Source organism: Rhinatrema bivittatum, chromosome 6, assembly GCF_901001135.1.
Source record: "Rhinatrema bivittatum chromosome 6, aRhiBiv1.1, whole genome shotgun sequence".
Lineage (NCBI taxonomy): Eukaryota > Metazoa > Chordata > Amphibia > Gymnophiona > Rhinatrematidae > Rhinatrema > Rhinatrema bivittatum.
Genome location: NC_042620.1, coordinates 268031988 through 268057620, shown reverse-complemented (window position 1 = coordinate 268057620; position 25633 = coordinate 268031988). Strand labels below are relative to the sequence as shown.

The 25633-nt window shown below is 46.8% G+C and overlaps 1 protein-coding gene across 7 annotated transcripts in view; it reads left to right on the top strand.

Annotated features, from left to right (window-relative positions):
• The window catches only part of LOC115094265 (zinc finger protein 436-like), a 69173-nt gene extending 50666 nt beyond the window's left edge, over positions 1-18507 (top strand). For 4 of the 7 annotated variants that reach the window (XM_029607144.1, XM_029607143.1, XM_029607138.1 and 1 more), the window contains 3 exons: positions 699-1774; positions 15053-15201; positions 18351-18507. In XM_029607144.1, coding sequence (XP_029463004.1) covers positions 699-1774; positions 15053-15201; positions 18351-18366 — 1241 coding nt within the window. In that variant the 3' untranslated portion in view covers positions 18367-18507. Of the gene's footprint in view, positions 1-698; positions 1775-10242; positions 14823-15052; positions 15202-16915 lie in introns of those variants that run through there. The other 3 variants (XM_029607140.1, XM_029607142.1, XM_029607141.1) reach the window with 3 other exon arrangements.
• Positions 18508-25633: the final 7126 nt, after the last annotated feature.

Genomic DNA, 25633 nt, shown 5'->3' with positions numbered 1-25633 from the left:
TAATCATGAGTGAGGTGAAATAGGTAAATTGGGAACAGTTGTTTACCTGTCCCAATAGTATTAGGTCTAGGGGACACTGCGTGAAGCTAAATAGCACTTTTAAAACAAATAGAAAATGTTTTCACTCAGCACACAGGTAAACTGCAGAATTTGTTGCCAGAAGATGTGGTAAAAGCAGTTAGCATAGCTGGGTTTAAAAAGGGTCTAGACAAGTTCCTGGAGAAAATGTCCCTAAATCACTATTAACCATGTAGATCTGAGAAAGCCACTGAGCAAGGAGGACTGGAAATATACTTTAGGATCCTACTGGGTACTTGTGACCTGAATTGGCCACCATCAGACATAGGATGTTGGGCTTGATGGGCTTTTGGTCTGTCCCTATATGGTATTTCTTATGTTCGTATGGCAGGGGAAGGTGATAGGCATGCCAGATGACAGGGAAGATGATGGGCATGAAAGACAGTAGGAAGTGACTAAACATTAGAGAACAGGGCACAGGAGCCAACAGTGAGTAGAAGTCAGGAAAGGTGCTCACTTTTTTAGTTTCATTTTGGGTCTGTAAATGTTAATGCTTTCTTTGGTAAATATAGATAGTCTCACAGGACTCCTGCTTATTGCTGCCCCTCATGTATGTATCTATAATGTTGTGTGTCTTTCTGTTACTACATGAGGTAAATATTTGCTTTTCTATTTAACAGAAGATGGATCCATTCATTGTAAGGTGGAGAGGAATCTGGCAACAGTCACTGTAAGCAGTGAGGGTGAGGCAGTATTGGAAGCCACCAATGAATATGTTCTGCACAACTCCACCAGAAAGAAAAACAGCAAAATTCATCAGTTAACAGAGCAACTGAAACAATTCCCAGAGTACAAGCAGGACAGATTGGCTGCAAGCGGGGGCAGTTTCAGGAAGGAAACCAGTGCTGGAGAAGAGAAGCCTTTTGGCACAGAAGGATTGTTCTCATGTTCAGAATGTGAGCAGCTGCAAGGGAAGCACACAGCACAGGGCTCATGGCGCTGCAAAGAACACGAAAGCATTTTCCAGAGTGCATCGTTTCTGAATGTACAGCATAGCATTCACTTAGAAGAGAGGCCTTATCAATGTAATGAATGTGTAAAAAGTTTCCGAAGCCCTCAGACACTTAAACTTCACCAGAAAACACACAATAAAGAAAGTCTATACATATGTACTGAATGTGGAAAGGCGTTTAGTCAGAAGAATAATTTGATAAGACACAATAGAACTCATACAGGGGAGAGACCCTATAAATGTTCTCAGTGTGAGAAGAGCTTCATCTGCAGTACACATCTTATACTTCATCAGAGAACCCATACGGGAGAGAGACCTTTTGCATGTGCTGTATGTGATAAAAGCTTTTATAACAAGCAAAATTTAACAGAACACATCAAAACTCATACAGGCGAAAAACCCTTTAAGTGTAGCGAGTGTGGCAAACGTTTCATGAGACAGCTGCACCTAAAAGATCACCATAGAACTCACACTGGAGAAAAACCGTATAAGTGTACAGTATGTGGTAAAAACTTTACTCAGAGCCATCATCTTGTAGGTCATCAGCGAATCCACACCAAAGAAAGACCATACAAATGTAATAACTGTGTTAAACATTTCAGTCGTAAGGATTCGCTTATACGACACCAAAGAATTCATTCAGGAGGGAAACCCTATAAATGTACTGAATGTGGAAAAGGCTTCACTCAGAATCATCATCTCTTAGGACACCAGAGGACCCACCTAATTAAAAAAGAATTGCAGGTAGTGACAATACTATAGGTCCAGTAAGATGATGCATAACATAATGAAATTTGAAAAAACAGATCTCAGTACTAGTGAAAGACTGAATAATGGCAGCTTTGAGTATTGCTCCAGTGACTGAATTTATTATAAACCTAAGGGGGGGTATGATCAGAATATTGGGTTAGATATCCTTCTTTCTTATTGGCTGAATGCTTAAGAAGGCTTTTTTTTCCTGCCAAACAGGCTTGTAACGCATTCAAAATCTACCTCGGCTGCAGTACAGTACTATGGTTCTTCATTTGCAGCTGCCTGGGCCTCATTTTTAAGCCCATTCTCCTCTGTAATCCAGCCATTAATGCAACAGCCCTCAACAGGGGGCCACAAACTAAAAATCCCTATGGACCTCAATCTACATGTCTGGATACCAATTATAAGTGTTGGATTTGGGTTTTAGATTTGATAACTTTCCAAACCTGAGCTCACGATGAATTACATTTCAGGTACATAGAACCATAGAAATGACGGCAGAAGAAGACCAAACGGTCCATCCAGTCTCCCCCCCCCCCCCCCCCCCCCCCCCCATACTTATCTGTTACTCTTGTCCCTTGTAAGTGACTTTTTTGTTCTATTTCCCTTCCACCCACCGCCATCTATCTATTTTCCTCTTCCCCAAAGACTTTATAATCTAAAGGCCCTATTTACTAAGCATTTTTCTCATAGACACAAAATGGGAGAAAATGTTTATTAAATATGTGCCTGAGCTTGAGCAGGAGGCAAGGGAGGAGGAAATGACTTACCCAAGGTCACAAGCAACATCAGTGGGAGAAATGGGATTTAAACCTGGCTTCCCTAATTCTCAGCCCACTGTTTTAATCAGTAAGCTACTCTTCTTTCTTGTTTTATTTTGTATTTATGCTTATTCAAAAACAAATACATACATTAAGTTTGAGGTATTCAGATACCTTAAATTTCTAAATACATAACTTTAATTTGTTTAATCTTATCTGATATTCAATGAAAATTTCAAAGAAGGTAGGTGAAAAACTAAGCGGATTTTAAGGACAAATAAGGAGTTCCCTATCCCCCAAACAACTGAAATTGAGTTACATGTGGGATAATTACGATTTTGGATCAAGTCCCATTTCTTCAGTACTCAGGTGTGGAAATCAAGAAAAGCTCAGAGTTGTAATAATTTAAAAAAAACCATATTTTTGATCTTGATATCCTACTTCGCATTTACATGGAAACTTTAAAAACATTTTACCCCCCATAGACTCAACTTGTGATCTCAAATCAAGGAATCTCCATCTCCTTTCTTGAGTCGTTCTTGAAAAATCCGGATAAATCCATAATTTGTCTCCATGTTATACAGTGGTAGGGATTCCCTCTTCATCCTGGGGGCTGTGTGTGGCTCCTGCCAGTCCAGTAAGCAGAAGCTGGATCCTGGTATCAAACCCAGGCCTCCGACAGGGCAGCACACAGCATAGCAAAGTATCATTAATGACCAGGTGATACTATTCTATATTCCTTTCTATAAAAATTAATAGATCAATATTCAGCAGTACAGTGAGTGGACAATTTATCCAGCTAAAGTTAACTGGATAAACTGTCATGTATATTCAATGGAGCAATTTCAATTAGGCGCTCTGCTGAATATAGTCAGATAAAGTCCCAGTTAGCCGAATATTCAGCTAATTTATGACTGCCCTCTAGTGTGACCCGACTTAGCTGAATAACTCTGAATATTAGAGTTGGCCAGATAAGTAGGGACCTTTGTTTTCAGTTTTTAATTTTATTTTTCCCAGGAATTTCTCAGTATTTATCACAATGAGCAAAAATGTGAGAAAATCAGTAGGGGAAGAAATGACACTCTCTCTGCTGATTTTTCTCACATTTTTGTTCATCATGATAAATATTGATAAATTCCTGGGAAAAATAAAATAAAAACAGAAAATGAAGGTTCATATGAATAAGCTAGCCAGCTAACCTAACTCCTCCCTGGAAAATGTCTAATTTAGCCAACTAACTTATATCAGGCTATTCATTTAGCCAGATAAATTAGAACAGAAAATTTAAAGCCCTTGGTTTTTCCGGCTAAGTCCTAAACTTAGCCAGGCTATCTGAATATTGACCCTTAAAAGACATACCTTTAAGAGCCTGGACACCTAGGTTGTGTGTGCTCCCTTTTGGGGCAACACAACCCATCCAGATCTGACTTGTCCCTAGATCAGTCTGCTCCTCCCTGACATCAGGTGCCAAAGCTGCTGCTGCTGCTCCTTGTTTCTTAAGGAGCAAGAACTGTTGAGCATCAGGCACCGCATGTTTGAATTTCTTGCAGGATCCAGGATTTCAGAAGCGGAGCAGGGAACAGCAGACTTCCATGTTTGTGCACTGTAAGTTACTTGGTCCTGATAATTTGGGCACAGAAGCAGCTGGTAGGTAAGCTGCAGAGAAAGGAAACATGGCAGCATATAATCAGGCTTCACGGTTCTGCAGTCTAATGCTTTTCATTAGGCTGAATGGTCAGTTCCCTGTACGTACCTGGATCAGTCCAGACAGTGGGTTATGTCCCCAATCCAGCAGATGGAGTCAGCCCAAAGCTTCGAGGGGGCGTCACCATAAATACTACTACCCCCTCTGCAGGAGTTCAGTATCTTCTGACTCCAGCAGATGCGAGTAGTGGAATCTGGGCTTGCTCCCGATTCTCTTTTTCCTTGGTTCTTTTGCTTCCCTTGGTTGGAGGTTTTATTGTTTGTAGGTTTGTTTGGTTGGATCAAGTTGTGTTACAAAAAAAAAAAAAAAAAATTAATTAAGTTAATTGATTGATTGGGGAGGCGTGGCTTCTGTATTGTTCTCTGTCTCTCCCTTCCTCTATTTACCGGCGCTGTCCGTGACTGCTGCGGGGTAAGTGTGATTTTCTTCTTCTTCCCTTGCAGCTAGGTTACACGCGGCTGCCGGTGCTCCGGCCTCCTCGCGTCTTCACCCTCTCCCGCGGCCATTTTGCGGCTCCACGTGGGCTGCACCGGGGAGAGGGCTGCTCCTCACCGGCGGGTCGTGCGGCCAGGAAGGCCCCCCCGCGGCGCCGTTTCTGTCTTCGGCGGGTAGCGCAGGCCACCCGGGCCCCCCCGCAGCGGCGATCCATTTCGCGGCCCCCCCCCGGGTTTTTCAAGGCGTTCTCGGCTGTCGGGGGCTGTTTCCCTTGCGCTCCAGATGCCGCGGCCGGCGCGTTGCTCGGCCTGTGGGGAACCTGGATCGCGCGTTTCAAGGGAGGGAATTTGTGCTCGGTGCCTTCCCGGAGGAGAAGGCACCTCTCGGTCCCTCACGCATCGGGCCTCCATGACAGCCTTACCCGGGCGGCGCGGGCTGGCCCCTCCCCCATTCCTGGCGGGAACGGCGGCCATCTTACATACGCTCCGTCCTGAAGGAGCCCAGGCAGCGCAGGGGGACGAGGTGACTTCAGAGGGCTCTCCCCCGAGGTTAGTACCGGAGACAGACCCGGAGGAAGGCCCGCGGGGGCAGGGTCCCTCGGGGCCCCCACCCGCGGAGGCCCCCCCGACTAGGCCGGGGTTTTCGCCGGAGTTCATACGGCTGATGCATACAGCCTACCTGCAGGACCTGGCTGCGCCCGCGGATCCGCCACCACCCAAGCTCCCGCGACCTTCGTCCGCCTATCCGGCCCCCCCCCGCCCCGGCGGGTGTGGGGGCCCCACAGCTCCCCAGCCAACCACGGCTCCCCGTGGGCTCGGGGGGGCCTGGGTCGCCACCAGCCTCCCCTGGGTCGGACCCCGCGGCGGCGGGCCAAGGGGACTCCACTTCAGAGGGTGAGGACCCACGCACCCTGCGCCTCTTCCAGCGGGACGAGCTGGATGACCTGATCCCACAGATCATTCAGGGATTGGACCTTGATCCCCCGCCGGACCCGCCAGCTCCCGTCGCGCCTGCTGTAGTCACCTCCTCGAAGAAGGGAGACCCGGTGCTGGCAGCCCTTCGCCCGAGGGCTCGGGCTTTTCCCATTCATGAGTCGTTCCTGCAGTTGCTCACCAGGGAATGGGATGCCCCGGAAGCCGCTCTGAAGGGTAGCCGCGCCATGGAACGGCTATATCCGCTGCCGGAAGATTTTCTGGATCTCATCAAGGTACCCAGAGTGGACTCCGCGGTGTCAGCGGTCACGAAGAGGACGACCATTCCGGTGACAGGTGGAGCAGCGTTAAGGGATACGCAGGATCGCAAGTTGGAAGTCTTCCTCAAGCGGGTCTTCGAGGTTTCCGCAGTGGGGCTGCGGGCTGCGATGTGCAGCTCGCTTGCCCAGCGAGCCAGTCTTCTCTGGGTGCAGCTACTGCTCACGTCTCAGGTGTTGCCACCCGAAGAAGCCGCCCAGGCGGATAGACTGGAAGCTGCGGTGGCGTACGGGGCAGACGCTTCCTATGATCTGTTTCGGGTTCTTGCCCGCTCCATGGCCTCGGTGGTGGCGGCACGTCGACTTCTATGGCTCCGCAACTGGGCGGCGGACACGTCCTCCAAGTCAAGTCTGGGTTCCCTGCCATTCAGGGGTAAGTTCCTGTTCGGCGAGGATCTGGACCAGATTATCAAGTCTCTGGGGGAAAACGCGGTCCATCGCCTGCCGGAAGACAGATATCGCTCCAGCAGGGCGTTTTCGTCCTCCCGGACCAGAGCCAGAGCGCAAAGGCGCTATAGGAGTTATAGGCCGGCGGCGGCTCGGACCTCTGCCCCCAGGTCTCAGCCCTGGTCTCGCTCCTTTCGCGGGCGCCGCCCTGCGCGCCCCGCTTCCACGGCAGGACAACCTTCGCCCAAGTCCTCTCAATGATGTTCAGCCCGCCCACTCCGCCGTCCCCAAGATTGGGGGGCGGCTGGCGTTCTTTTACGAGGAGTGGGCACGGATCACCTCGGATCAGTGGGTCTTGGACACCATAGGACGCGGCTACGCTTTGGAACTTGTCCGCGCTCCGAAGGGTCGATTCATCTTCTCGCCCTGCGGCTCGGCCATCAAGCGAGAGGCGGTGCAGGCGACGCTGGACAGACTGTGGGAGATAGGCGCCATTGTGCCCGTACCCTCCGGAGAGGTGGGCTCGGGCCACTATTCCATTTACTTCGTGGTACCAAAGAAAGACGGCTCCTTCCGCCCCATACTGGACTTGAAGGAAGTCAACAAATCCCTCAGAGTGATCCGGTTCCGCATGGAAACGCTGCGTTCAGTGATCGCAGCGGTACACCGAGGGGAGTTTTTGGCCTCCTTGGATCTGACGGAGGCCTACCTTCATATCCCCATTCGCCAAGAACACCATCGCCTTCTCCGGTTCAAGATTCTGGACCAGCATTTCCAATTCGTGGCGCTTCCGTTCGGCCTAGCAACGGCCCCACGTACCTTCACCAAGATCATGGTAGTTGTGGCGGCTGCCCTTCGGAAGGAGGGTATTCTAGTTCATCCTTACTTGGACGACTGGCTCATACGGGCAAAGTCCTTCCGGCATGGCCAGGCGGCAGTGGCCAGGGTGATAGAGTTTCTGCAGTCCCTGGGATGGGTGGTGAACTTCTCCAAGAGCTCCCTCGTGCCTTCGCAGCGCTTGGATTTCTTGGGGGCGACCTTCGACACCCGTCTGGGGGCGGTTTTTCTGCGGCAGGACAAGGCGCACGCCCTGCGGGAGCACATACAGCGGTTCTCTGCATTACCAGCGCCCACTTCCTGGGACTATCTACAGCTCCTGGGGGTGATGGGTTCCACCATCGACATGGTTCCCTGGGCCTTTGCGCGCCTCCGGCCGCTACAAAGGGCACTTCTATCCCGCTGGAAACCACTTTCGCAGGACTACCAGGTGATACTCCCGCTGCCCCAGTTTGCACGGAGCAGCCTGGACTGGTGGATGGTCCCGGAGAATCTGGCTCGAGGCATGTCCCTCGATCTACCAAATTGGGTGGTGGTAACCACAGACGCCAGTCTCGTGGGCTGGGGGGCAGTCTGCGACCGCAGCGCCACGCAGGGGACGTGGTCCGCGGAGGAGTCGACGTGGTCCATCAATCGTCTGGAGACCCGAGCGGTCAGGCTGGCTCTTCTTCACTTCCTGCCACTCCTTCGGAATCGGGAAGTCAGAGTCTTGTCGGACAACGCGACCACGGTGGCCTATATCAACCGACAGGGCGGAACCCGCAGTCCGCAGGTCGCGCTCGAGGCAGAGATGTTGATGCAGTGGGCGGAACGGCACCTGGCCCGCCTGGCGGCCTCGCACATAGCGGGAGTGGACAACGTTCAGGCGGATTTCCTCAGTCGCCAGCTCCTGGATCCCGGAGAGTGGGCCCTCTCCGACGAGGCCATGCAGCTGATCGTTCGGCGGTGGGGTCCCCCCCACCTGGATCTTATGGCATCCGCTCAAAACACCAAGGCGCCTCGTTTCTTCAGTCGCCGGAGAGAACGGGGGGCGGAGGGCGTCGATGCCCTAGCGCTCCCGTGGCCGGCCGAGCTACTTCTATACGCGTTCCCCCCGTGGCCACTGGTGGGAAGGCTACTACGACGGATAGAGGTTCATCGGGGGACTGTCATCTTCGTCACGCCAGAGTGGCCGAGACGTCCTTGGTTCGCGGACCTTCTCCACCTAGTAATCGACGGGCCCATACGGTTGGGACATCTTCCCCGCCTCCTCCACCAGGGACCAGTATTTTTCGACCAGGCAGAACTCTTCTGTCTTGCGGCCTGGCTTTTGAGAGGCGTCGCCTTCGACGACGGGGATACCCGGAGGCGGTAGTATCCACGCTGCTGCGGTCTCGGAAGACCTCGACGTCGGTGGCCTATGTGCGGGTCTGGAAGGTGTTCGAGCTGTGGTGTACCGGCCTGAACACAAGACCCTCGGAAGCATCTGTTCCTCAGATCCTCCAGTTCCTGCAAGCAGGGGTGGACAAGGGGCTCGCTTACAACTCGCTTCGGGTTCAAGTGGCCGCTCTTGGCTCTCTCCTGCGTGACGGAGGATCTCTGTGGCGACACCCGGACATCGCCCGTTTCCTCAAGGGGGTCAAGCATTTGCGGCCTCCACTGCGCGATCCTTGTCCCTCGTGGAGTCTCAATCTGGTACTACGCTCTATGTCAGGACCTCCGTTTGAACCGCTGCGGAATGCGACGATCAAGGATCTCACCCTCAAGGCGGTGTTCCTAGTGGCCATCTGCTCCGCTCGGCGTATTTCGGAGCTGCAGGCCCTGTCGTGTAGGGAACCTTATCTCAGGTTCTCCGATTCGGGTGTTTCACTTCGCACTGTCCCCTCCTTCCTTCCGAAGGTGGTGTCTGCGTTCCACGTGAATCAGACGGTGGAACTTCCATCGTTCTCTTCGTCGGAGCCGCGGTCTCTTCGTCTCCTTGACGTCAAGCGCACCCTGAGGCTCTACCTAGAGGCTACGAATGATTTCCGGACTTCTGACCATCTCTTCGTCCTTTGGTCCGGTCCCCGCAAGGGATCTCAGGCTTCGAAGACGACCATTGCCAGATGGCTGAAGGCCGGCATTGCCGCCTCCTATATTGGGGTGGGGCGGACTCCCCCACCCGGCATCGTAGCACACTCGACACGCGCTCAGGCGGCCTCCTGGGCAGAGAGCCACTCGGTGTCTTCGCAAGAAATTTGTAGAGCGGCCACCTGGAAATCGTTGCACACGTTCTCGAGACACTATAGACTACATCTCGCCTCGTCCGTCCAGGGACATTTTGGCGAACAGGTCCTACGAGCAGGCCTCGCAGGATCCCACCCGGGTTAGGGAAGCTTGGGTACATCCCACTGTCTGGACTGATCCAGGTACGTACAGGGAAAAGAAAATTATTACTTACCTGCTAATTTTCGTTCCTGTAGTACCATGGATCAGTCCAGACGCCCACCGCTTTGGGTCCTAGGGCCTACTCCTGCTCGGCTGTATGTGGATGCTGAGTCTGTTCAGCTGTGTCTCCTTTTACAGTAGTGCACTTACTGCTGTTGTTTGTTGTTACGTGTTTCCAGTTTTCCCTCTGTCACTGTTTTACTCCCTTGGAGGTTGACACGCTATGTTCGTGTCCGCCCACCCGTTGGTGGGTCGGTTTTTCAGTTTACTCAGTTATCACTCAGCGGCTTATTGTTGCCGTCCTGTTTCAACTTGATCCAAGCAGGGGGTTTCGGTTTACTCGGGCTTTGATATACTCGATACTGAACTCCTGCAGAGGGGGTAGTAGTATTTATGGTGACGCCCCCTCGAAGCTTTGGGCTGACTCCATCTGCTGGATTGGGGACATAACCCACTGTCTGGACTGATCCATGGTACTACAGGAACGAAAATTAGCAGGTAAGTAATAATTTTCTTTTTGCCTCATCCCCTTGGATGGCTTGTTTTGGCAGGAAAGTAGGCTTGTTTTGGTTTGTTTTTTTTCATTTCTGAATGAAATAATGGCAATACAGTGACTGTTTCTTATTTCTAGAGTTTGGAACTGTATGAATTTGCGCCTCTCTGTTGCCCCTTTTTGCAGGGTGGGATGTCTGGTTGTGTGAAAGAGGAACTTATGCTGTGCCAGTGTTTTCCCTCTCTTTATTCAGAAGATATAAAACATTTCTCCCAGTGTACTGGCTGGCCGAAGTCTATGACATCTGGTGTAGAATAAGATGCAGGTACAGTCAGTCTCTGTCGTGCAAGAAAAAGGGGGAAAAAATCCATTTAGAATGTTAAGAGTAAGACTTGTGCACAGAATGTAATGTTTGCATACACTTTCACCTGGATTAATTCTGTTAAACATTTCAGTGTTTGAAAGAGACTTCTGATGAGTAAGCTCAATCTTCTAATTCTCAGTTTTATTTTAGAATATTTTCTCTTTTGGAAGCATTTCAGTCTCATGTACCTCTCCTGAAAGTGTGATCTTAACTTGGTAAAGACTTTAAAGAAGCGAGTGGACTATGATTTTTCCCCAGAAACAACTCTAGTTTTTAGCACTAGAGAGCTTTTAGAGGGAAAACAAAACTTCCTCTTCCTCCTAAGGCTGATTCCAGCAACGATCTGATTTCATCCAACAAGCAGAGCTCCTGCTTCTGTAGGATCCCTTCAGGGTATATGTTTGTGAGGGAGGTTGAAGCATTATTCAGAAAAGTGGGTGCTGTCCAAGCAGAGGAACTTTAAACATCTTCTAGAATGAGTCCCAAAGCAAGTCTTGGTGGCCTTGTTTGTTCACTTCTTCTCTCCAGAATTCCTGCCAACCCAGAGAAAGCTGCAGCTCCACGTCACCATTCAACATTTGCTGCACATTAAGCATTTCCCCCAGTGCCCACACAAGAAAGAGCTCATAACACATGTTTAGATGACTTCATTGTGCTAGATAGATTGGGAGGTTGTTGACTAATGCTGGACTTAAATAATTTGAATGAATGCATTCGGACCAAACATCTTGAAGGAAGTCTGACCAGGGGCCCTATCACTGTTTGGATTTTCAAGACACGCTCCTACATATCCAAATATCAGTCACACCAAAGGTTCCCAAGCGTTTGCTTACAAGAAGACTACTACTAGTACAGAGCTTTTCTGGTCAGTCTGGCATTGGTTCAGGAGTTTTTATGGTTTCACTTGTAGCAAGTCTCAGGTGCCCAGGGAGTTTTGTGTTTGTGTGCCCAGAAAACTTGCTGATCAGTTTACACTCCTTTCAAAAAAGCAGAGCAGATGAGAGGTAGCATGATAGATCCCTTGAATAACCTCATTTAGCTTTTAAACTAGAGCAAGATTGATGGGCCTCCCAAAACTGGTGTTATCTAGCGGCCAGAAAAAAATGTAGTCCTTAAAGATCATTGTTGTAAATGTCTGTTTCAGTAGTTCAGTATTTGAGAGTTTTTGAAGTTAATAACAGCAATTGTAGAGAAAGTTTCCTAGATCAGACTTCACATGACCACTGCAGAATTACCGTTGGCACAGTAGTCCATTCTGAAATGAAATCTTTTTCTACAATTATCATTTTCTCAAGGGATCAAAAGCTCTCTAGGCTGGTGGGTGATCCAGCACAAGTTATGCAAGAACAAACTCTTAAGGCCTCAGCAATTCATATATGTAGGGTGGACAGTCCAAAATGTGTGGTCTTGCAAGGTGTCCTCATTCTGTATGAACATTTTGGAAAATACAGTATTTTGTCTGTTTTATAAAGATCATGTGACTGAGAAAAATGTCATGATCAGATTCAACAGCTTTGTTTTTGCACAAGCCTTTGGTTCTTGATATGAAGTGATTTAGATACTGCCATGGTTTCTGATCACTGTCATGATGATCATTTGCTTGTATGTTTTTATGATTGGTTTTAATATCGTGTGTTCTGTTACTGTGGACTGAGCAAACCGGTTATTTCCTGGACGCGTGCATGTTATAAAATTCTCTCACGTGTGCATCTCACTGCCAACATTTCCCTGCTGTGCATGTACCTGTGCGCTGAGCCTATCTTATAATGTGCGCAGAATATAAAATTTTAAACTGGCGCATAGGCACACATATGTGCGTGTTTAGCCCACGCTCAGGGACGCGGCTATTTTATAACATATGTGCACGTGTGCGTGTGAAGGCCGCTTTTACTGCATAAGTGGGATTTTAAAAGACGCGCACGCTGACGCCATTGGCCATTTTCCCAGTTTGCCCAGTTAAAGAATAGGAATTCCAAACCCCCCTAGTTTAATAGACTTTCTTCCCCTCTGTTATTCCTGATCTTTAAAACCCCTGCTGATCTGCCTACTTACACATCATCCATAACAGAAGTAAAGTTACGTGGCACGGAACCCCAGCATGTGCCAGTATATGTAAGTATTTCCGTGCTAATTTCAAGTTTAAATCCAGGTTATGCCCGTGTCCTGCCCTGTCCACGCCTTGCCCCTTTTTTTCATTTGTGCACGCAGCGGCAAGTAAGCGCTTATCCAGGTGGCTTTTAAAATCTGCTTGGCACAGCAACTGAACATATTCGTGCATCCCCAAATTTCAGTGCACATCGGGCTTTTAAAATTCACCTTTAACTGAGCAGAACAGATAGACATAGGGGCATAGGAATAGAATGTTTTCCTGTGGATCTATTCACATTGGGATGCTCCTTTGTGAACTTCATTGCTTTCTGACATAATAAGAAATTGAGCTGTTGCTACAATGGCAGTGTGGATTTGCTAGCAGAGACAACAGATGCACTTTAACAGACATGAGAAACAGAGCTTCCATTTGTTTTATTACAGTATTATGCTGGTGCACTAACAAATTTTTTACAGATCAATTTGCTGTCTGGTTAGTGTTTAGGTTGCTTATTGTGAGATTTCCCAATGAGCAGAAGCTAGTGTACTATCTAATTAACTGTGATGTGGTGGTGATGGTGGTGCTCTGATGGCTTTGGGTGGTTGTTCATCTTAGGAATAGTCAACCATGTCTTCCTACCAGAATAGATCGTCTATATCTTTGATCAGTTCTTTCCATTTTGGCTACCTTTCTTCATGGAGCTTATTAATTAGTGCTCCCCTTGCCTCAGTATTGTGTTCTGAGAAATGGCTAGAAAATGTATTGGTATTTTTTACATTTAGCTGCTAGCATAAGAGTGAACCCTGGGTTATGCTTAGTTCTGAATCTTCAAAGTATATACCACTTAGAGGAATTGTGAAGAGCTTCTAATTTTCAGGAGTTGGACCATTGGAGGACTTTTTTTTTTTAATCAGTCTTTTTAGAGAAGGGGCCATTGCAGCAGTGCCCATATCACAGCTCCTTTCAGATTCCTATGAATCTAATTCTGCTGCATACATTAACAATTTCAAACAAATATGGAAACCTCCAACTCAAAGCAAGCTGACTTGTAGTATTAAAACAATAATCCCTTTCCAGGGCTGGCATTGACAGTTGTCTCTGCAAACATCGAAGAATTCACAATTGTCAAACTAGGACATCCAAGGTAAAATGTGCAGCAACTACAAATGTCATGCACTTTCTCTAAGGGACAAACTATGATAAGCCATCAAAAAGCAGCAGAACACCTATAGCAGCACTCACTATTAATACACATCTATGATGGCGCATAATGGCATTGAAGTCTTGACCACTGATATCTTTTGTATGTGTTACTGTCATCATGAAATTATGAACGTTCGTTATAATCCACCCTGAATGAAAGAAGGGCGGAATAGAAATCATTTAAAAATAGTATAAATAAATAACATCCATTTACAAGCACCCAGGGAAGCGTTTTACCTTTTAAGAGCCCAGGAAACTTAGACCACCACAAAGTACATGTGATTGATGACTTGGGGTTACAGCATAAGTAATGAGAATGGCAATTTGGTTAAGATTTGAGTCAAGGCATGCAGCTTAAACCTGATCAATGATGCAAATGTAACAGGTAATACTTAATAACGAACATCATATAATGGAAACGATTTATGTAGTGAGTGTATAATATTTATGTAGTGAGTAAAGACCTCATATATAATTTAGTGGCGGCAGCTTATCTTACTCACACTAAATAGAGATGGTTCTCGCTCAATGTGTCCTATAATTCAACAGGGGCATTAAATCACCATCTTGGGATTGTATATAATCATGGGTCTTACTCACAATTATTTAAATCTCACTCTTACCATTTTTCTTTCTTTTTCTTTTTTTGTAGAGATGAGCAAAAATGAAATTTTTCAAAACACACACAGTTCCTTGGTATTTTTAGCTACTAAGTGCTTTAACGCTATTGCTCAGAACTCACGGTTCTTTGATGTTCTTTATATTTCCTTGATCTAAGCTCTTTAATGCTAGTTATTCAATGTTCATATGTTATGTCAGTAATTGCTACACAGTTCCTTGATATTCTTTACAATTCCTTGATGTTCTTTTAATCAAGAGCTTTAACATGATTTTAAAAATAAAAAACGCTTTGCTCTTCTGAGAGTTGAGCGAACGCTGAGAAAAACAAGTAGAATCTCCTGCCCGACACGGCTTGTGTTTCGTCGGCTGCTTCATCAGGGGCTGGCACTCTTCCTTTGGTTTTGCTAAGACTAAAAAGCATGTAATTATTGCCCTTTATATTTGTAACAACCAGAAAAGACATAAATAAATCGCCATACATACTCTCCACTGGTTTTCACGTCATCCTGCTCATTTCAATCTCGCTACAGCGTTTCCCAAATATGAACCTCCATTTTATTTTTCCTGGGCTGTATTTAAACCCTCAATAACTAGTTATGTAGTGTGGTGTTTGCTACCAAAAAATTATAAAAGAAGTTGGCTGTTAAAATAAATTTTCTTTATTAATCTTAAAACTTTTATGTGTTTCTGGCAATGATAATTTTTTTTTTTTGTACTAGAGAGAAGACCTCTGTATTGGCAAGAGATCTGAATTTTCAGAAACTTCTTATGAGCCAATTGTTATAATCACTGGTCGGGCCTTCATCTTTGCCGCAAACGGAGCACATCCCGCGGCACACGCAGGATGCGCTTCGTTCACAGTATGCCGGTGAGAGAGAATGTGTGGGGGAAAGAGGGGAGGGGTGTGGGGGGGGGGTGAGAGAGAGCATGGGAGGTAAGGGGGGGTGGGGGGGATGCCGGTAAAAGAGAATGTGTGTGAGAGAGAGGAGGGGTGTGGGGGAGGGGAGGGTGAGAGAGAGCAGGAGAGTGTGAGAGCATGGGAGGTAAGAGAGGGGGTGGGGGGATGCTTGAATGTGTGGGTTTCAGCGAGGGAGCCTATATGAGGGGAGGGGTGTGGGGGAGGGGAGGGTGAGAGAGCATGGGAGGTAAGAGGGGGGGGGGGGGATGCTGGTAAAAGAGAATGTGTGTGAGAGAGAGGAGGGGTGTGGGGGAGGGGAGGGTGAGAGAGAGCAGGAGAGTGTGAGAGCATGGGAGGTAAGAGAGGGGGTGGGGGGATGCTTGAATGTGTGGGTTTCAGCGAGGGAGCCTATATGAGGGGAGGGGTGTGGGGGAGGGGAGGGTGAGAGAGCATGGGAGGTAAGAGGGGGTGGGGGGGATGCTGGTAAAAGAGAATGTGTGTGAGAGAGAGGAGGGGTGTGGGGGAGGGGAGGGTGAGAGAGAGCAGGAGAGTGTGAGAGCATGGGAGGTAAGAGAGGGGGTGGGGGGATGCTTGAATGTGTGGGTTTCAGCGAGGGAGCCTATATGAGGGGAGGGGTGTGGGGGAGGGAAGGGTGAGAGAGAGCAGGAGGGTGTGAGAGAGAGCATGGGAGGAAAGAGGGGGGATGCTTGAGTGTGCGTTTCAGAGAGAAGGAGCCTATATGAGGGGAGGGGTTGTGGGGGAGGGGAGGGTGAGAGAGAGCATGGGAGGTAAGAGAGCGGGGGGGGGATGTTTGAGTGTGGGTTTCAGAGAGCGGGAGCCTATATGAGGGGAGGGGGAGGGTGAGAGAGCAGGAGGGTGTGAGAGAGAGCATGGGAGGTAAGGGGGGATGCTTGAGTGTGGGTTTCAGAGAGAGGGAGCCTATATGAGGAGATTGTGAAGGAGTGTGTGTGTGTGAGAGATTTGGAGCTCGTGTGTATGAAAAAGGGGTTGTGTGTATGTGAGGGTGCTAGCTTGTGTGAAAGGATTGTGTATGTGTGAGACAGAGCCTGTGTGAATGGGTGCGTGAGAGAGAGGCATGGGTAGCCTGTGTGAGGATGTATGTATGAGAGAGAAAGGGAGCTTGTGTGGGTGTGTATGTAAGAGAGAGGGCCCTGTATGAGGGGATGTGTGTGTGTGAGAGAATGAGGGAGCCTGTATGAGAGTGTGTGTATGTGTATTAGAGAGAGGGAGCATGTGTGTGAGAGAGGGAGGGACAGAGGGAGTCTGTGTGAGGGGCAGTACTGAGAACTGGGTCAAACTCTGGGACTGGCAATAGAGTAGAAGGGGTTGAGCCTAGAGGTGGAGGGGAGAGATACTGGCAGGGGGAGGAGTTGGGGCCTGAGAGGACAAAGTGGCCAGGGGAGTAGGGAGAGCAAGTGGAAGGGACATTCTTAAAGTGAATTTCTAGGGAAATTCTGCTCAAAATATTTAAAATTCTGCATCTTTAAGTAATAACTTTTTTCTGTATTAATTTAAAATGTAATTACTTAGACTGTCATGTAAATTGTGTTATTTTGACCAATATAAAGTTTGCAGAATTTTAAGTTTTTGTCCGCAGAATTTTAAATTTTTTTGCACAGAATTCCTCCAGGAGTAGCTATACCGTAAGACAAAACTTTGACAGATCTTTGTGAAGGACAGGTCCCTGCTGCAACTGATTCTTGTGTGGTAGAAGACAAAGAGGGGTGTCTACCAGGAGTCTTCACAGGTCTGCATACCATGGGCTTCTGGGCCAATCCAGTGACACCAGGAGCACCATCCTCCTATGGCCTTCAATCCTGCAAACTATTCTGCCCAACATGGCCCATGGAGGAAAGGCATACAGCAGTTTGTCTTTCAGCCAGACGTGCACAAAAGCATCGATACCGAAGGACCTCAGATCTCTCCTGTGATTGAAGAATCGAGTAACGTTCACATTGGTAGAATTCACCAGCAGGTCTATGAATGGAAGGCCACAGTGATCCACTATCAACTGAAAAACTTCGTCCAACAATATCCATTCTCCTGAATCCAAACTCTCCTTGATTAGAAAGTCTGCTCTTACGTTTTCTTTTCCTGCAGTATGAGAGGCCGAGATCTCCTGGAGATGCCCTTCTGCCCATTCCATAAGTTGGTCTATTTCCTGCGACACTTGCTGTCTCTTGGTTCCTCCCTGCCGACTGATGTAAACTACCATCGTTGTGTTGTCCAACATTACTCGGAATGCTCAAACCTACAGTCTGCTGCTGAGCTGCAAGCATGCCAACCGGACCGCCCAGGTTCCAGGCAATTGATGCTCCAGACAGACTCTTCTGTATTTCAGCATTCTTGTGCCATTATTCCCTGACTGTGAGCTCCCCAATGCTGAAGACTCACATCTGTTGTGAGTACCACCCAGTCCGGTGATGTCAGGGAATCTCCCTTTCCCAGATGATCCACTTGCAACCAGCAGTGGAGGTGAAAGCAGAGTTCCATCGGCAAGTGGAACTGAATCAAATAGTCCTGAGACTGCATGGTTCCAACGAGACAGCAGGGAGCGCTGAAGAGGACATATATCCACTCTCACCCACAGCCCCTTCCAGGATTGCTGCCATCAAACTGAGTACCTTGTAGTTAGGACCACATTGTCAGGTGTATAGTGTTCACTTATCAAAAAAACAAGAGAACTTAAGTGTTCTGCTCATCTATTTATCAATCCTTGCACACTGTATCATGAATAAATCTTTTCTTTCAAAATATGTGTATGAAAGTTTAGCTATATCAAACTTTTCTTTTGTTTAGATTGACATACTTGTACCTCACTCATGCTACTGTATATCCCTTGCTTATATTATCCTACCACACTGAATATATATTGATTTATTCAAAATCAAACTTACACCCTATATTCACATAATCCCGCCCCAGTAAAAATATACTCATCTATTGAAAACCCACTTTAAAGACTTATCAAATACCCCAAATTTTTGTCAACATTTTTTTACTTTGTTATTTTAACATAAAAATCTTTCAAAACACAGTTGTTGTTACAGAATACCTTCTTATTTTAAAAGACATCTTTTTTATATATTTATATATAGATACAGTTCCCAATGATGGAAATATTAAGATGGTGTTCCAGAGAACCAGTTCTATTCCAGATGATGAAAATGAACAGATTTCATTTCAAAAACACTTTTTAAAAAAAAAAAAAAAAATTCCCATTGGTGGAAACATCCAAACAATATTCCAGAGAACCAGCTCAATTCCCAACTAGAGAATGTGTCCAGGTATTATTTCCAAAAGACCACAGTATTCCAGAGAATGTGTCCATGTATTATTTCAAAAGCTCGACACCATGGTGTTTCGGCGGAGTCCTGCCTGCATCAGGAGCACTTCAACCAGACGTAGACACATATATCCACCAAAGAAGATTTTTAAACCACCAATTCCACTCTTATTCAGAGTTATTGTAAAATCTTCTAATGCTGACTCTACGCAGATGGGCTTCAACTGTTTTTTACAGTTGCATTAAAAATGATTTTACTTTTGTACCAGTTGTGTTAATGTTCTCCTTCAAAACACTTCCTCTGAAGACAGTTTTATGGCTGACTGAAAATGGTTATACTTTTGTGATAGTTGCGCTAAAGGTTCTCCTTTAGAACCACTTTCATTGAGAACAGTTAAACGGCTCATTGGCATTCATTGAAATTCAAATTATCTCCATCTTATCTGAATATCTTATTTATACACACCGATCTCTCAGCGGCAGTGAGCTGTGCTGTATTGTTTAAGCGGCTTATCGGCATTCATTCAAATTCAAAGTACCTCCATCTTATCTGAATATCAATTTCTTAACGGCAGTGAGCTGTGCTGTATTGTTACCATACCCCTCCCCCTTCCCTCTAGTAGGTGTACAGTGATCACCAAAAGATGCACCTGTGATATTAACTTCTGAATACAAACTTCTGGCAGGAAAACTTTGCCCTGCCTCGTGTCGAACCGAACACCCAGATACTCTAAGGACTGAGATGGCTGAAGACTGCTCTTGGCTAAGTTTACCATCCAACTGAGCTCCTGCAACAGGGAGATCACCTTGCAGGTCACCAGGCGGCTCTCTTCCAGAGACCTGGCTTGAATCAGCCAGTCTCCAAATACGGGTGTACTAAGATTCCCTTCTTTCTAACTATGCTGCCACCCCCATAACCTTGGAAAAAGTTCTGGGAGCGATGGCTAGACCAAAAGACAGCGGCTGGAACTGATAATGGTGCCCCAACACCGTGAAATGCAGAAAACATTGGTGTTCCAGTAGGATGGGGATATAGAGGTACGCCTTGGCCAAATCAAAGGAGGTCAGAAATTCTCCCGACTGCAAGGCCATTATCACTGAGCGCAATGTTTCCATGCAAAAATGTGTCTCCCGCAAATGACAGTGGACTCCTTTGAGATCCAGGATGGCTTCCTTTTTGGGCACAACAAAATAAATGGATTATCACCCTGTACTTTTTTGATATGAAGGGACTGGAACCACAGCCCTTAGATTGAGGAGCCTTGACAGTTGTGATTCCACTGCCTGCTTCTTCTGCAGAAGGTATAAAAACACTGGGGTAATGTTAAAAGAGTCTTCGCTAATAATATTCCTAAGTCACACACAGAAAGAAGAACTATACTTTATAATATATAGTTTCATCACTTTTAATATACAATCACATATATTATGACTAACTAGACATTTAAAATCTATCTACCTCACACATACCCATACATTCCTCACTCATCTCACATAAAATCCAATAAATACACGTTTTGAATATATGCTTCTCATACAGAAATTTTCTGTTGCTCCATTAAATTCATTAACAAAGTTATAAAATGAATCCTTCTGCTTTTAATCAAATCAAATCCTTGTACATTGAGTCAAGTCCAACAAAGAACTTTGTTTCACCCTATTGAAAAAGGGCTTCTTCAGGGATGAATTAAAGAGCTTCAGCGTCTTCAATGATCTAATTCTTCAAGGAGCAAGCTTCATCACCAAAATGCAAATATCCACGAGGATTCTTTCAACACACGACTAGTACCGAAACTTCAATATCTTCAAATTTCTTCAAATGTCAGAATGCTTCACGCAACTTCAACGGGCGGATTTTCAAAGCCCTGCTCGTGTAAATCCGCCCGGATTTACACGAGCAGGGCCTTGCGCGCCGGCGCACCTATTTTCCATAGGCCGCCAGCGTGCGCAGAACCCCGGGACGTGCGTAGTTCCTGGGGTTTTCGGAAGGGGGCGTGTCGGGGGGAGGCAGGACCCGATGATGCGGCGTTTCGGGGGTGGGACCGGGGGCGTGGTGCCGGCCCGGGGGCATGGTCCAGGCCTTCGGACCAGCCCCCGGGTCGGAGCACAGCGCGCCAGTCTGCTGGCACGCGTAGATTTACGTCTGCTTCTCGCAGGCGTAAATCTACGGACAAAGGTAAGGGGGGGGGGTTTAGATAGGGCCGGGGGGTGGGTTAGGTAGAGGAAGGGAGGGGAAGGTGAGGGGAGGGCGAAAGAGAGTTCCCTCCGAGGCCGCTCCGATTTCGGAGCGGCCTCGGAGGGAACGGAGACAGGCTGCGCGGCTCGGCATGCACCAGCTGCCCAAAATCGGCAGCCTTGCGCGCGCCAATCCAGGATTTTAGAAGATACGTGCGGCTACGCGCGTATCTTATAAAATCCAGCGTACTTTTGTTTGCGCCTGGTGCGCAAACAAAAGTACGCGAACGCGCTTTTTAAAAAAATCTACCCCCAAGTGTACAATAAAATTTCTACACCATACATGATCTTCCACAAATTGAGAGTGAAAGGACTTCAAACCATTAATCCAACATGTTCTCCCGGAACTGACATTCTCCTCAAAATACAAAAAAGACACAGTCTTTCTGCGGAAGGGGCAGAGAGACACCATGAACACTTCCTGAGGAATAATGCGAAACTCCAATGCATACCCTTCTTGTATCACCTCCAGGCCTCACTGATCCAATGTGATCTCAACCTACCTCTGATAAAAGAGAGAAAGGCGTTCCCCTATCTCCGGTTCCCGAGGGTGGGCCAGCAGACCTTCATTGTAAGGCTCAGGAAGATCTGCTACCCAAGCCTGTAGCTCGCTTAGGCTGTCTTGGACGAAAGGACTGAGACCTACTGAAAGGCCAAGCCCTCTGAAAGTTTGGCCCTCTGTAGGGACGAAACCACTTAGAACCCTGAGACGACTCCTCATACCAAAGAGGTGAAGTAACTGCTTCTTATCCTCTGGCAACTGAGGAACTGGGGCTTCGCTCTATTTACTGGCCAGTTTCTCCAACTTGCTCCCAAACAAGAGCGAGCCTTTAAAGGGTAATTTTGTAAGATTAGCTTTGGAGGTCATGTCGGCTGACCAATTTTGCAGCCATAACTGACAAATACCTGGCAAGTGCTAGGTATTTGTATCCTGGATTGGTCACTGTTGGAAATAGGATTCTGGGCTTGATGGACCCTCGGTCTGACCCAGTATGGCAACTTCTTACATTCTTATGTACAATTCTGGTCATTCTATCTCATAAGAGATGAAGAAAGTACAGAGAAGGGGGGACAAAATAATAAAGGAGATGGAAAACCTCCGTTGTGGAGAAAGTCTTAACAGATTAAGACTGTTTAGTTTAGAGAAGAAATGACAGATGGGATATGACTAAGATCATAAAGTCATGAGTGGGATAGAACAGGAAAAATAGGGAACTTATTTACTGTTTCAAGCAACACTAGAACTGGCGGACACTCTTGAAACTAGCACCCATCAGCTTTAAAACAAATAGTAGGAAGTATTTTTGCTTTCAGTGCACTATCAAGCTATGGAATCTGTTGCCAAAGGACTTCGTCAAAATAACTAACATAGGGGCAGATGCAATAAAGTGTCCCTAGCCTAGCGCACATTTTGGATGGGAGATTGATGGAAGGAGATTAGAGCACCCAAAAGGCATGCACTGACAAATGTGTAATCAGTGTGTAATCAATAGCACCCATCACATGTAATAAATAGCACCCATCAATGTGTAATGTCAGCATGCCCTGACAAATGTGTAACCAATGTGTAATCAATAGCACCCATCACATGTAATAAATAGCACCCATCAATGTGTAATGTCAGCATGCCCTGACAAATGTGTAATCAATAGCACCCATCACATGTAATAAATAGCACCCATCAATGTGTAATGTCAGCATGCCCTGACAAATGTGTAACCAATAGCACCCATCACATGTAATAAATAGCACCCATCAATAGCACCCATCAATGTGTAATGTCAGCAAACCCTGACAAATGTGTAACCAATGTGTAATCAATAGCACCCATCACATGTAATAAATAGCACCCATCAATGTCTAATGTCAGCATGCCCTGACAAATGTGTAACCAATGTGTAATCAATAGCACCCATCACATGTAATAAATAGCACCCATCAATGTGTAATGTCAGCATGCCCTGACAAATGTGTAACCAATGTGTAATCAATAGCACCCATCACATGTAATAAATAGCACCCATCAATGTGTAATGTCAGCATGCCCTGACAAATGTGTAACCAATGTGTAATCAATAGCACCCATCACATGTAATAAATAGCACCCATCAATGTGTAATGTCAGCATGCCCTGACAAATGTGTAACCAATGTGTAATCAATAGCACCCATCACATGTAATAAATAGCACCCATCAATGTGTAATGTCAGCATGCCCTGACAAATGTGTAACCAATGTGTAATCAATAGCACCCATCACATGTAATAAATAGCACCCATCAATGTGTAATGTCAGCATGCCCTGACAAATGTGTAACCAATGTGTAATCAATAGCACCCATCACATGTAATAAATAGCACCCATCAATGTGTAATGTCAGCATGCCCTGACAAATGTGTAACCAATGTGTAACCAATAGCACCCATCACATGTAATAAATAGCACCCATCAATGTGTAATGTCAGCATGCCCTGACAAATGTGTAACCAATGTGTAATCAATAGCACCCATCACATGTAATAAATAGCACCCATCAATGTGTAATGTCAGCATGCCCTGACAAATGTGTAACCAATGTGTAACCAATAGCACCCATCACATGTAATAAATAGCACCCATCAATGTGTAATGTCAGCATGCCCTGACAAATGTGTAACCAATAGCACCCATCACATGTAATAAATAGCACCCATCAATGTGTAATGTCAGCATGCCCTGACAAATGTGTAACCAATGTGTAACCGATAGCACCCATCACATGTAAATTCCATGTAGATGAGGACATTAGCTATTACCCCTGCCCCCTCCTCCCCCCCGATGCAGGAAAGGGCTGGGCGCCCAAAGCACACTTTTTAACACGGGGAATTTACCGCCAGCCCCGGAGGTGGAGTAAAGTCAACTTGCAGTCAAGGGCTCATGAGAAACATAAAAAAAAAATATTCCTCTCTTTTACGATATGTGTCCTCCTTAGTATCGCTGTGACATTTTAAATTTACTGCTTGCGTTGGAGAAAAATAAATGTATATTTTGACTCGATCAGAAGAAACCCATTTTTCTTTATGGCCACGCAATTTAGACGTCTGTAGCAAGGGCTGCCTAATATTTATTTATTTATTTACTTATTTAGAGACTTTTTTATACCGAAGTATAGCAAATGCCTTCACTCCGGTTTACATTTTAAACAACTTAATACATGTAACACTTCCGAATGCTAAATTTACAAGTTTACAATATAACTAGAAAACTAAAAACTAAAACTAGTTACATTTTGGTCTCAGTTAATAGAATAGAATATAAGTCGGATATATCAAGAGAGACTCTGGAAGATTGGTAGAACATGATATGTAATATAGATGTTTACTTTACGATGAAAGGCGTGTTAGTTGAGCTTTTAAGGTGAGAGGTGGTAGAGGGGCGGATAAGTGAGCAGGAGGAAGCCACCTCGGCAAAATAAAAAAAGAAGTGGGATCAAAACAGACTCTCGTATTGAGCACCCGTTGTAATAAACGATGGAGTGATATGGCTGCACAATTCTCCTTTAACATGCCCTTTTTAATGCTGCCTCTCACTTAAATACTGCATCAGATGCCCAGGGAGATGTGGCTGCGCTTGCATTAAGACAATGGGCACTCCAATATTAGCGCCCGTTTTGAGTGTGCATTTTACTGCATGGGTCCCTTTCAGTGGAGCTGAAAGGGACCCATGCAGTGCACTGTTAACCGGCATTTGGACGCGCGTTTTCGATGTGCTAGCTTTACCCCTTATTCAGTAAGGGGTAATAGCGCGTCGAAAACGTGCATCCAACCCCCCCGTCCATAGCGCCTCCTTTTAGCCCGGAGCGGCGGCTGTCAGCAGGTTTGACAGCCGACGCTCAATTTTGCCGACGTCGGTTCTCGAGCCCGCTGACAACCACGGGCTCGGAAACCAGTCGCCGGCAAAATTGAGCATCCGGTTTTCGGCCTGACAGCTGCGGACCGAATTCAAAAATTTTTTTTTAACTTTTTTTACTCTTCGGGACCTCCGACTTAATATCGCCATGATATTAAGTCGGAGGGTGCACAGAAAAGCAGTTTTTACTGCTTTTCTGTGCACTTTCCCGGTGCCGGAAGAAATTAACGCCTACCTTTGGGTCGGCGCTAATTTTTTAAAGTAAAATGTGCGGCTTGGTTGCATTTGCATGTTGAGGGCGCTATTAAGTGCCGCGGGTTGGACGCGCGTTTTCCTCCCCTTACTGAATAAGGGGTAAGGGAAAACATGCGTCCAAGAGCAGGCTAACAGTGCGCTCTGTCGGAGCGCACTGTACTGTATCGGCCTGTATCGGGGAACCCCAGTGCGACTGAAAAACAGAAGCAAGCAGCAAATCAGCATCCTGCCACTCATCAGGTCGGGGAACCCCAATGCAACCGAAAAACAGGAGCAAGCAGCAAATCAGCATCCTGCCACTCATCAGGTCAGGGAACCCCAATGCAACCGAAAAACAGGAGCAAGCAGCAAATCAGCATCCTGCCACTCATCAGGTCAGGGAACCCCAGTGCGACAGAAAAACAGGAGCAAGCAGCAAATCAGCATCCTGCCACTCATCAGGTCAGGGAACCCCAGTGCGACAGAAAAACAGGAGCATGCAGCTTCAACGGGAAAGATGCTGTGCCACTTGTCAGTGCAGAGGTGAGGCTCCAGGCTCCCACTGGAGAACCCCGAACTTTTATAGGGCTTTGTAAACAAGTGTATGTGCAGTCAAGCGAGCCCAGGGGCGGATTGCCCTATCGGGCAATCCGCCCCTGGGTCTGCCGTGCGTGGCTGTGACAGAGCCGCGCTCGGCAGACCACTTGACGTGTCCTGGGCCGGCCTGGGCGGTGAATA